The 13727-nt window shown below is 40.2% G+C and overlaps 1 protein-coding gene across 1 annotated transcript in view; it reads left to right on the top strand.

The window, feature by feature from the left end:
• Positions 1 to 8326, top strand: part of F5 (coagulation factor V) — a 77192-nt gene extending 68866 nt beyond the window's left edge. Inside the window, 4 exon segments of the mRNA XM_028864411.2 lie at positions 1799 to 1943; positions 4310 to 4461; positions 5243 to 5425; positions 6738 to 8326. Of these exon segments, the coding sequence (XP_028720244.1) occupies positions 1799 to 1943; positions 4310 to 4461; positions 5243 to 5425; positions 6738 to 6884 (627 nt within the window). The 3' untranslated portion in view covers positions 6885 to 8326.
• The last annotated feature ends 5401 nt before the right edge of the window (positions 8327 to 13727 follow it).

Raw genomic sequence — 13727 nt, 5'->3', positions numbered from 1 at the left:
TACTTTTTCCTTTGCTATCTCAGCTATTTCTAATAGTGACACATTTGTAATGTAGCTTAGATCAAAATCACTAAAAAATCTTAAATTACAGTGCTTATAAACAAGTAGCGGGAGAGAAAACACAGACAGCAGTTGATATCATACTTAAAGGATTTTCACATGAGGAAACTTGTGAGGAACTTCCATATGTGGTTTGATTGTTTTGTGCTGTTTCTAATTTTAGTACCACAGCAATAGAAGACTTGTGAAATAAATCAAGGAGCATTCTCTTCCCTTCAGTGCTTAGGATGAGATTTCTAAAATGGGTTTAATTCCTTCATTTGGCAGAAATCACCTACAAACCCACCTGGACCTGAAAAAAAAATCTCTCTGTGAGAAATACAAAATTTTTAAATTCAATTTCTTTCATTAATAGTTTGAAGATTATTCGAATCGTCTGTTTTATATTGCGTGTTATGATACTTCCTGAGGCTCTTAAAATATGACTTGGCCCCTTCCCTCTAAGTTATTGGTCACGTGTGCAGACTCTGTGGTATCAATTGTCCTCGGACGTCCTCCCGACATCTGCAGGGGCTGGAGCAACATTGCCTGTCTCATCTCTGATATCATAATTTTTCTCTTCTTTTACTTTCGGGTCAGTCCTGCTGTGGTTTTGCCAGTTCGTTTTTCATCGTCTTCAAGCACCAGTTCCTTTATTGATTTCCTTCTGTTGTTAATTGTGGTCAATCTCACTGATGCCTACTCTTGGCTTCCGTTTTAGCTGGGCAGTTTCTGGTACTTCTGAGTCAGGAAAAGGGAGGTGGGGCAAGGCCTGGTGACTGCCAGGTAGGGGGTCAGAGTCCAGGTTCTCACTGGGCACCTTAGGAGGCATTATTTTTCTGAGCTGCCAGGGAGGAGTAGAGTTCCACACTGGCGTCTCTTGACAATGCTGAGGGGTCTGTTTTGTGTTTATTTGTTTGTTTGGTTGTTTGTTTTCAAGACAGGGTTTCTCTGTGTAGTTTTGTTCTGGATCTCACTCTGTAAACCAGGCTGGCTTCGAACTCACAGAGATCTGCCTGCCTCTGCCTCCTGAGTGCTGGGATTAAAGGCGTGCGCCACCACTGCCTGGCTGAGGGATCCTTATTAGGATCTGCAGAGACAACATCCTGGGCTCCTACTTTGGCCTTCTCTAATACCCTAAGATGGTTCTAGTTCCTCATCAGTCCCAGGAACCCTTCAAGTCTAACCCTTCATTACAACTGTTATCCCTGTGCTGGAGTGTGTCTGGGTTTTGTTTCTTTTTCTGTGATAGCTGGCTGGTATTCAGCAGTTAGCTAGAGAGATTGTTGCCCTCTTCATCTCTAAGCCTGGGACATCTGAAGTAAACAGAAAGCCTGGTGGCCACAGGACCTCCTCGCTGTTCCTTATCTCTGAGAGGCTTAGCTGGTCTGTGCTGCTTTCTTTGGCCATCTTCCTGTCTACTTTTGCTTCTTTTCTGTATAGTCCCGGGTTTCTGGCTCACTGTAGCGGGGGGTATAGGGGAAAGTGCATTGGCACCAGTAAACTTTTACTCGAAGTAAAAGAATCCACAATCAGTTTCTCAAACCAAACTGAATTGATTCAGTTCTCATAAGAGAACCCTACAAAACTTGTTAGATGGGTTTTTTAAAAAATACAGTGTTTGAGGTTGGGGATTTAGCTCAGTGGCAGAGCACTTGCCTAGCAAGCGCAAGGCCCTGGGTTGGGTCCTCAGCTCTGGAAAAAAAAAAATACAGTGTTTATAGAGAATTGTTGCTAATGCTTTCCCCTTTCCCTCTAGGATTTTGCTGGCAATTCAGATGCCTCTACAATAAAAGAGAATCGGTTGGACCCACCTATTGTGGCTAGATACATTAGGATACACCCAATAAAGTCCTATAATAGACCCGCCCTTCGGTTAGAGCTGCAAGGCTGTGAAGTGAATGGTAAGGGGAAGAAGCACCACCTTCTCGTGGCCCCTCCAAGACTCGAGATCTGAGTGGTGTGGGAGACTAGAATTCTCAGATACCTTCAGTGACTTAGGCTACAGAAAATTCTTTGCAAAAACACAAGCTCCAATCAGGGATACTCTCAGTATGATCTAAACAGAGACTGAACATGTTTCCAGTAGTCAGGAGGTAGGCATCACCTCACTAAATGATGTCTAGATGATGTGAGCACCATCGTGGCACATCATGGCCCTGCAAGGAAGTGGTCTAGGTTGGAATTGTCACCATCAGCCCATTTTCAGTGAGAGCTTCCTGACTCAAAGTCCCCTAAGGCCACTCAGATTTTAATGAAGGAGTCATATCACTGGAATATTTTTGGAGTTCAGTGAATGTTTTTTACTCTGAACCTGATTTCCAATTTCTGAAACCATGAGTGTGCTCTGTGTTCTGTTTTGAACCCTGTGTAAGTACTTGAGTCTTTTCAAGCTTCTTTTTTTTTTTTTTTTTTTCAGGGATGAAATTCGGCTTGTGATCTAATAAAATCTGGGTCATAAGAAACAGTCATAATAATGGTCTACTGACTGTTCTCTGATTTTGAAGCAATGTTTCTCAGTGTCTTTAACTTTCAGACACGTAGAAAATACTATCATTTGGCCAGGCATTCTGAAGTAAAAGACTAAAACAATTGGCCAGCGCTTGACTGACCCAGGCCTCAGCTGACTGCTAAAGAAGTCAGTAGGTGAAGCCATGTATAGTTAGATGCTGTGTCATGCTCTTGTGAGCTATAGGATCTTGCCCTGAGGTAGGGGAGGAAGCCCTGACTCACCTCACCATGAAGAGAGCACCTGAATTTTGGAACCAGTTTCTTACCAAAGCAGATAATGTGGCACTTGACGTTTGTGAGAGATATGGATCTGGACATTTGCCAATATCCCAATACTAGTAGTGTATGACTGCCCCCACAAAATGCAAATTTTGTGTAGGCGGGATGACTCCATGAAACAGTTCCACACGTCATGGGAGTTTTGTCTCCATAGTTATAGTGTAAATGATTGCTTTGTCCAATCATGTGGTCTATCTAACCTAAAATGTGAAGTTCCATTCTGTTAATTTATTGAAAAACATTCATTTTCTACATAAGAAGCATTACTTTTTCCTCCACTTTTGAACTTACACAGAGAGCAGCACATGTTCCTTTTAGAATTTTTTTTTCCATAGAAAAAGCAAGCTATAGCTTCAAAAAACTGTCTGTGTTTTTCAGAGAAAAAAAAAAACAAAGTAGTATTAAGGCAAATCATCAGCTAGCCATGCTCACTAGGTAGGTTTCCTACACCAAGAGGTCAGCTTTGCTGCCTACTATGCTCAGATTATGCCTTGGCAAAATTCCAAAGAGTGTATGTGTTCAAAATTTTGAAAAGGAAAACATGAACGGTGGCATCCAAAGCCCCACTACATCTTCTCATCAGCTTCTGTTAGAAGAAACTGGTTTTGGTTTTTGTTTATTTGTTTGTTTATGTTTTTTGTACAGCTATGCATTGTTCAACAGCAGAAATCAGTTCTTCAAAATGCATCTTTAGGCTGTTTTGTTACCATGCAAGCATCATAAATGGTTTACACAAACCTAGACAGTGCAGGCCAGTCACTCAACAGTGTCTTGATATAACATGACACTGTTCCACAGTAAGCTACTTTTTTATAAGTAGAAGAAGCACATTCAAAAATGATTTTAAAAAGTATAGTAAGTACCAAAGCAGTTGCACTGTAGTTTATTATTGACTATTATGAATTGTACATAATTATATGTACTATACCCCTACACATGTAGTAGCATAGTAAGTTGATTTATATGGGCACCATCACAAACACAGAGGTTATGTGTTGCTTATGACAACTATGATGTCAAAAGGCATCAGCACTATAATGGGACCACTATTATCTATGGGTCTGTTATTAACTGAAATGTCATTTTGTGGCATGGAGTTTTCAGAACTACCATTTACCTCAAAGAAAAGACCGACAGTTCCATGACTGTCTGAAGAAAGGAGCACCCATACTTAGGATACAGTATTTGGTGATATACTGGCATTGAATTCAGTTTCCTGTTCTCCTGACTGTCTTGTATTGGGCAAACTATTGTGTCTTGCTGCACTCTATCCTATTCTGTCAAATGAGCATGAGTATGAGCATTGAATAGTATATTTGTAGCACCAGAGTGCTATTTGCACTTGAATTGAACAAATGTTCTTTGTTTTGACTGTTTTGCTGTGTCCCTAGGAATCGTATTTCTTGCCTCCTCTGTTGCAAAATGCAATGCAGGGACTATTAGTCCTATGTAATTAATCACATTACTTTCCGCTTGACAGGATGTTCCACACCACTGGGCCTGGAAGATGGAAGGATAGAAAACAAGCAAATCACTGCATCTTCATTTAAAAAGTCATGGTGGGGAGACTTCTGGGATCCCTTCCGTGCCCGCCTGAATGCCCAGGGCCGTGTGAATGCCTGGCAAGCCAAGGTGACAGCAACCATATAAATGGTGTTCTTTTGCCTTCCAAAAACAAACAATGACCACTTACCACGGGGGTGGCTAGGGAGCCCGGAGCGTGAGATTCTCAAGTCCCCAGTCTAAGAGTCTAGCATGACTTGCAGAATCAACAGCAGCTCTAACCATGGCTCAGAGGAAAGTCACACAGCTCCCCTGTGGTTCTTGGTCTAGCTTTGATTTAAAATAGGAAGGGATGGCAAAGGGATTGCAAAGAGCTAGATAGTAAATATTTTAGGCTTTCAGGTAATTTGGAAATTTATTCTTTTTGTTTCAAGTAAAATGTATTAATGCAGCAGCCATTTGTTAAACATTGCTATGAATATCAGGGGGGGGAAAGCTAAGTAAGCTCTCAGCCTGGAACAGCAAGGGACCTAAGAAAGCATATAATGGTTGTATATGATATGGAATCCATCCGTAGAAATTAAATTTGTTAAGTCGGAGTACAACGTAATAGGTTTTATTGTGGCATGTTCATACATGTGTCTCATTGTACTTTGTTCTCAATCATTTTCCTTCAGCACTGCCATTCCCTGTCATACATACTCTGTTCCTCTCTCTTTAGCCCCTCTCCTCCATCATGATCCATAACAGAAAACAAGAAACCACAGGGAAGACTTCTAAAAGACAGGGACTCCTAAGCGAGCAAATGGAAAAGTTTTGTGCATTTCTAAACATCCTGATCTTAACAAAAGAAAGGCTCAACATCTTCCTCATTTCAGTGTTTTGTTTTGTTTTTTAATAATTTTCCCAGGCAAATAACAACAAACAGTGGTTACAAGTCGATCTGCTCAAAGTCAAGAAGATAACCGCCATTGTCACGCAGGGCTGTAAGTCTCTGTCCTCTGAAATGTATGTGAAGAGCTACAGCATCCAGTACAGTGACGAGGGCGTGGAATGGAAACCCTACAGGCAGAAATCCTCCATGGTGGACAAGGTACAGGACGCCATATTGGGCAAAGCAAAAGCTGTGGGAAAGCTGTTTCCCCCGATGAGACTCACAGCAGCATCTCGAATCTGAAGATGCTGATTATGTACCACTCCCCCTGGTCTTCTCGACCCCCATTCTACAGGTGGATGCTCTTAGCAGAGGGACCATTTGTATCACTTTTCAGACTTAGCCACCTGGGAAGTGAAATGGGGAGGGACAAAATGCCAGGGGATGCAGTGTGGCTTTCATTATCTCTGACTGAGAGAGATGGTGAACCTATCCAGAAAAGCTTCTGCTAAAATAATAAAAACATTGCTGCAGGTAGACTTGCTGCTTGTAGCAAATCAGATGCCCGAGCCCACGAGCCTCTGTGTGTCACGTTGCTATTAAACAGAAAACGTTTGGGAAGACTGCTCTTCTGGTGAAATTAACTACTCCGTTACATTCCTAAGTCCCGCTACCTTCTTCCAGAAGTAAGGCCAAGGAAACGTGCCTAGTGAGTCAGGAATGGGAACGGGGCTAAAACTAGTAGGAAACACAACCCAATGAGGGGGACTAATTAAATTCCAATTCTAATTAATGCTCGCACTGAATAACTTGGTGCCCCTTCCTCACTTTTAAACCCCTGGCGGTGCGTTTTGTCTTGTTATAGCAGGCTGTCCTCACACCAGGGTAAACCCCGCTGCCATAAAGAGACGATGGCTTGTCACTGTTGTTCGTACAAATCTCAGGGGACTTCCTGAGGGTGAAAATGAAAACAAACATGAACAGTGGAGGAGAAGCACACACCAAAAAGAAACTAAAACAAAAACCTCAAGGGTCGTATTTATTTTAAATGTCCATGACAGCAAGTTATTTATTGGCATCCACTAGGTGACCCTTACTAGGTGCTTGCCATGTATTTACCGACATTTTCAAATCTGTACAACTTGTGTGATGAAAAAGCCTTTGTTATTCTCACTCTGGTAATGAGGCAATGGTGTGCAAAGGAATGTAACAACTTCTTCAAGGTCACACGGCAACAAAGAAGCTAAAGAAGAAGTTTACAAACCCTCATGTCAGGTTTATTTATTTTTCCTAATTTGATACACATCATTAAGAAATGAGCATCTTTAAGGGCTGCTCCTGGCCAAACTGGCAAGTGGTTAAAGTTCCCTCTGTGCCCTTCTTTCCAGCTTGTGATTTAATAATTTACTAATAATGATAAAAAAAAATTGATGACTGACTTTGGTATAAGAGGATTTTAAAAAAAAATGAGTATGAAGCATTAATGCCCATGATGCAAATGTTGAAAATTTTTGTCATGTTTTCCTTTCAGATTTTTGAAGGAAATAGTAATACCAAAGGACATGCGAAGAACTTTTTTAACCCACCCATCATTTCCAGATTTATCCGCATCATTCCTAAAACATGGAACCAAAGTATTGCGCTTCGACTGGAACTCTTCGGTTGTGACATTTACTAGACTTGAATACCAAAACAGGGAAAGAAAGAATAAAAACTGAAGAAACTCCTTAAGGCCTAAACCATTTAGAGCAGGCAATATATTATGGCTATTTTAAATGTTAACAAATTTTCTGCTAGTATTTTTTTCTAATAGAGAATAAAGTTTATATAAGAAGCTTTTAATGTTAATTCATGGCTGCCATTAAGTGAGGTGGCAGCTATTATTTCTTCACTAATTTGAACATAGATGGGAAAATATTAAGTGCCAGCAAGAATACGACTGCATTTTACTCTGATTAAAGATGTTATATAATATAATAGTTATATAATGGAATAATAATATTAAATGTAATAGCGCTTTCAAATCCTGTAAACATTAACAAAAGAGATATTACTTTCAGAAACTATTCATACACCTAGAAAACTTTTATTCTTATATTTTTCTTTTAAAAACAAACTATAATTTGTAAACAATGGAGACTAAAATAGTTTAGTTTTTTGAGAATAGAGAAAAAAAATCTTGCTGTAATGAAGTGAGAATGTAAAAGATCCTGTGTTGAGCTGGCTTCGTGGGCAAACAGGAGAGCTTTCTGGAAAAACTTGATGACTTGAATTCAGATACCCAGAGGGGAGGGAGAGATCTGATTCTGAAAAGCTAGCCTCTGATTTCACCATGCAGCTGTGGCACATGTGTGTGCCCACGCCCACGTACAAGCACTAATAGTAAATAAAAGATTCTACAAGCCCATCTTTCTATGTTACCATGAGTCTTCTAATTCTCCATGAGCAAAGACACAACTGAGCATGTTTCTCACATTCCAGTTGGACTTGTAAATCTGCCTTGGCTGTGTTTGGGGCAGGTTGCACCTATCGATGTCCAAGGGTACCAGCCATCAGACATTAAATAAAGCCCAAATAACCTAGGGAGACCTGGTCATGTGCCTTGGCTTGATCGAAAAGCTAGTGTTGTGTCACATACTGTTTCAAAACTTGGGTTCACCTAAGGGAAGGCCCTTACCTGTAAAGAAGAACACAGGGACTGTTGGCACAAGTGTAGCAGTTCCTGTTAGAGCTGCTCCAGGCCAAATTGGCAAGTGGGTTAAGGTTCCCTCTGTGCCCTTCTTTCTCGTCTCCCCTTGCTCGACAGCTTCTGTTATCATGCTTTTATCTGAAAATTTGAAATCTGGTGGTGCTGCACTGCCTGCCAGCCTGTGGAGCATTTCAACATCTACAAAGTTGCATGGGATGGACACTCCATACAAACAGGGTAGTCACTCAAACGGATAGTCAAAACTGTCTGGTTTTGTGAAATAAAACACCCCCAAAGCTTAAGCAAGAACTGTGCAAAATATACATGAGGTAAAGATAAGATAGATGGCTAATTTTATAGTATGTATGTATAAAAAACATCCTTATGTATCACAATACAAATTTTCTAGATTAAAAAATTAATGGCAAAAACAACATCAAATTTATTCTCTTTCACAGTGCTGTGGGTTCACAGGGCTGAGTTGGACGGTTTCATTGCAGGCTTCATTTGGTGTCACTCCTGTAGTTAGAGTAAAACCATGGCCTCAGCTGGGCTCCCAAGGATTGACATGAGTACAGAAATTGGAGTGGCAGTGGGGAGCAGGCGGGGGGGATCTTTTTTCTCTTGCTGTGTCTCCAGTTCCCACTACTTGGCTTCTGCATGTGGTCTTCCACTCAGTGTACCCAGTGAGCAGCTGGTTTTTTATAGGGTGGTCAGGTATCTCTAGGCAAATGCTCAAATGCTAGGAAGAAGAGACCCTCAGTCTTTCGAAAGTCTAGGCTCGGAACAGAGGCAAAGCGTCACTTCTGCCATGTTTAATCAGGTGAAGCAAGTGAAGAATAGGTGAGCCAAGATTCAGTGTAGGAGGAACTCTGTGGGGTGTGCAAACCAGAAGGCACTGTTGTTCACTGAGGGTTTCTTGCGAAACTACTACCGATTGCGTTTCCAGTGAGCCTTGTAGACACATGGGAGAGCGTTCAACATCCATAGAACAGTGGCTTTCTAGGAGTATTTGTATTTCTGCTGTGACTTTCATGTTGTGATTTGTGTTACTATCCTACCAAAATTTGTCTAAGATTTTCATTTTGTTAACAGCAGCTGAGAATCTGAAATTCAAAAAAAAAAAAAATCTCTTTTTTCCAAGTCTGGCCTTGTGGATTTGCTATTGATTCAAAAGGCCCTATGTTCAGACATCTAGACTGAGGTTACTGCTCAGCTGTCATCCTCTTGAGACCTTTAATTTTAGGATAAAAAACTAACACTTTCATTTTTAGTTTTTTTTTACATACAGTGTTCTGTTACATTCAAAGAAAATTCATTATAATGTTGAGAATATGGTTGTTTGAATCAGGATTAAAAAGCAATTTTTACTCTGAGCACTCTCCACTAACTTCTTTTTTAATAAGCCCATAAATTATAAAGATAGTCCTATGTATCTCTACTATACAATTAGATGGCCTCAGCTCTCTCTCTCTCTCTCTCTATATATATATATATGTGTTGTTTTTATTTTATTTATTTATTTTTTATGTATGTATGTATGTATGTATATCCCTGGTTGTCTTGGAACTCACTAGACCAGGCTGGCCTTGAACTCACAGAGATTCACCTGCCTCTGCTGGGATTAAAGGCGTGCTCCACCACACCAGTCTAGGATTTCTCTTGAAATCTACTGAAGTATAATTGGGGTAATAAATACTATGCAGTACCATAAGCAGGGGAATAAATGACAATGTAGTGAAACACTTAGTCTAGTTGTCTCGTCTATGAGATAAATAAGACTCCCAAAGAAAAGTAAAATTGCCCAAAACTCTTACTTATTAGTGTCAGAGCTAAACTCAAACAGTCCATCACAGCATAAAATGGAAGTTATGAGGTGCATAAGCCACGCCCTTAGACAGGTTGATATGAGGGTTAATTATTAGTGACACATAGTTGATCTGAAAAAAAAAAAAAAAAAAAAAACTTGAGTACCAAGAAAATGTTAGGGCTATAAGTGACTTTGAAGTGAAATACAATTCACTTTTTGTCCTTCCCTGTGAAGTTGTTCAGCTTGGGTACCTGGTATATCCTCCTCTGACGTAACACAATGCACTGTTTGTTATCTCCTAACTGGTTGCTATGGAAAGAAGTGACTCACGGAGGATTTATGATTTGCAAAGAGAAACCAACAATTAAAACCCTAGACAATTATTAGTCACTCTAATTGAAAGTTGGAAAAGAATGGTTGAGTGCATCACAAAATGAGAAGTCCCCAGTAAATGTGGAATTACTTCTTCAGAAGGAGTTCAAGTACCAAAAGAAACAATCATGCTACTTTTTAAAACCCAGTTGACCAAGTATCATCTTTCGTGATGAGGACCAGTAAAACAACTCAAGGGGAAATGTTTGCCATATGTGAAAAATAAAATGATTGATAGATAGGACAATCACAGGGGATAGCTGGATGGTAACAAGACTCTAAAGTGTTTCTGCAAAGGCTGTGTCTCTGGTCCCTATTTAAACCGCTTTCAGTTCACCTGCACTTTTCTATTTTTATAGTAAGGGAAAGCTTCTCCGTGTCTTAGGAATGCTGTACAGTAAGTTCAGATCCTTGCTTATTATTATTTTTTTTTCATGTAAAAGCAAAGAGCCTTTATTTCAAGCTCCGGAGCTTGGTCCCTCTGTCTGTCCAACACTGTGCTGAGAGCAGAGAGCCCCTTGCTTGTTTTTTATTGGCATGGAATTTGGTGACAGCCTCTGGTGTACCTATTTTCAGCTCCTTGCCTGAAGTACTTTCCCATGGTTGTGAGCCCATCACCGCTGTTCCCACTCTTTGTTCATGAGTTTGCTTGTGACAGAGACTTGTGGTGTCGCTCTGCCTCATCTAGTATTCTATGTTTGTAGACTAAGTTGGCCTCAGACCTGCCTGCCTCAAGCACCCATTGCTTTTTAATAATCGCTACTGATTCTGTGTTTTCTGACCTATTACTTTTTCCTGGGAGTTGGCATTCATATAGGGCTCCAGGATTTTCACAGAGGTTAACCCACAATTCCTGAGGCTAAACAAATGGCTGCATGTCATGCCTGAATTTTTTAGTAGATTTAACTGACCTGATTATGTTTTTCTCAGGAATAGAAATACTTAACGTGTGTTTATATAGTGAGCCCTCAGGCCTTCTTCTATGAGATTCAGAAAAATTAACCACATAGAAAATTGGAAAATTTAAATGGAATTGCCTTGGTTAGTGTGCTTTTTCCGTGACGAGATGCCATGATGACCAAGGCAACTCTTATTAAAAAAAAAAAAAAAAAAGAAAGAAAGAAAGAAAGCACTTAATTGGGGCTTGCTGACATTCCACGGTTTAATCCATTATTGTCATGGCAGCAAACAGGACAACATGAAGGTTGACATGGTCCTGGAGAAGCAGCTGAGAGTTCCACATCTGAATCGTCAAGCAACAGGAAGAGAGAGACACTGGGCCTGGCTTGAGTATTTGAAACCTCAGAAGCCCACCTCCAGTGATACACTTCCTCCAATAAGGCCTCCAATAAGGCCACACCCACTGGTCACCCTGGTGACCAAACATTCAAATTTATGAATCTATGGAGGCCATTCCTATTCAAACCACCACAGAAATTAAGTAAAAGGTTTATTTTACGAAAAATTGGTTGTAAAGAGAGGAAATAAGCCAGGTGGTGATGGTATGTGCCTTTAATTCCAGCACTTGGAAGGCAGAGGTAGGAAGATCTCTGAGTTCAAGGCCAGCCTGGTCTACAGAGGAAGTTGCAGGACAGCCAGGGCCACACAGAGAAACTCTGTCTTAAAAACCTGAGGGGGAGTTTAACCAAAGATAAACTAGAAAAAAACTAGTCAGCTCAATAGACTATACTGTGCATTGTGAAGATCACATTTTTTTTTTTTTGCAATACACTGAATAGACTAGAACATTATGCACTATTGGCTGGTGGTGATAATATGGTCTGACATTTCTGGATATTATAAAAATGCCCCAAATCCTCTAGCAGCTAAATTAGAAATGAATTGGGAAGCCAACACTCTTAACTAAAATTCCAGAAGATAGTTTGGGGCTATAGCTCAGTGAAGTCATGGCTACCTAGTACATGTGAGTTCCTAGAATCAGTCCCCAAGACAATAACAATGGTTATGATGATAATAATAATCCCAACACATTTTGTGTATGAATGAATATGTTTGTCTCTTATCTTGTCCCCAGAAGATTTAAGGTTATTGGACTGGGAAGAAGGCTGATTGGGTAAAATTCTCACTATAAGATCATCATGACCTGAGTTTGGGTCCCCAACATCTGTACAAAAGCCAGGTAACATGTGTCTGTAACCCTAGCACTGGGCAGGAAGAGGGGGTTTAGCCACAATGGTGAGCTCGAGGTCCAGTCAGAGATTCTGTCTCTGAAAGTAAAGCAAAGAGTGATAGAGGAAGACACCGACTTTGATCTCCGTGTACACACAGGTGAATGTACCCCCATACATGTGCACACACACAGGTGAATGTATCCCATGCATGTGCACACACAATTGAGGGTACCCCCATACATGTGCACACACATCTCATACACAAAGGATTTAAGCTTGACTGGAAGAAAACATAAGATACTGATAGCTAACATACTTTAGAAGTAGGAGAGAAAGCATGATTACAAGTCAAATCATAAAGAAGCTTAGAAAGGCTGACATGAAAATATAATTCAGTTCTCAAGAGTTATATGGCTTTCGACTTTCAGTGACCAAGTGCCCCTGGGCAAATTGTTTAACCTCTGCCTCTCTAAGCCTAGGTATCCTCAGGTGAGAAAGAATATAGCATTGTTCTAACCATCAGCAAAGAAAATGTAATTTATATATCCTTATCCTTTCTGTAGATGAGCTTGGATTTAACAGAATCTTTTTAATAGTCAAAGCAAAAATTAAAAACCTTATCAAGATTTATAGATGCACTGTTCCCAAAAATATTCAAAAGAAGCCCACTTTTCTGGAGACTGAAATAAAACATAATTTTCTCCCAAAAGCCCCTAGAACAAGGCCACCACCCGATGTGAACAGTGCTTCTAGGAATACTGTTTAGCTGCTTTCATGTGCAGCCCTCAGGATCTGAACCCTTTCAACAAAACCCAGTTCAGTAAAAACAAAGCTTCAGAGGTCAGTGATGTGTGCTCTGTGTGCCTGGGCTAGAGCTTGGGGTCTCTAAAGTGAGCTCATGTTCAAATACACACTCCAATCATAAGTATTCCTCCAGTCATGGATTTGATGATCATTTGGTGGCACTAAACTCAAGACTGCATTCTCAACTGCAATGATCACATTCCTGCAGGTGTGCCCTCTCATCTCGTCCTAATATAAGCAAATGCTAAGAGAAGTCAGACGCTTTGGGGGAAATAATTGGAAATACATAATTTTACAAAATTGTTTTCATTAATCTAACTTTCTTCCTGCTACTTTAGAAAATATTACCATCCTATTTTGGCAATAGAATATTTTAATCTTTCACACTCAGTTTCCTTGTACTGTCTACACCCTGTGGTAGGGACATCAGTATCCAAGCATCATGTGCATACATATATTCTGATTCTTCTTCATCTAGTACACACTAACCATTTCTGAGAATCGACTTCTCTGAAAATGAATGTAGCACACATAGATTCTTTCAGCTTGGTTAAAGAAATATTTATTATAAATAAGCTCAAGAAAAGACATCACAAAGGGTGGTTCTGACAGGACCTTCAGTACTCAAACTTACTTGAAAACCTCTAATGATGGGCAAATACTCTTCCCCAGGCTCTACACTCAGCCACGTACATTTCGAACTCTTAGTTTTAC

The sequence above is a fragment of the Peromyscus leucopus genome, chromosome 15 (assembly GCF_004664715.2).
Source record: "Peromyscus leucopus breed LL Stock chromosome 15, UCI_PerLeu_2.1, whole genome shotgun sequence".
NCBI classification, from domain to species: Eukaryota; Metazoa; Chordata; class Mammalia; order Rodentia; family Cricetidae; genus Peromyscus; species Peromyscus leucopus.
Note: the sequence above shows the minus strand (reverse complement) of the source record. Positions and strands in the feature narration are given on the sequence as shown.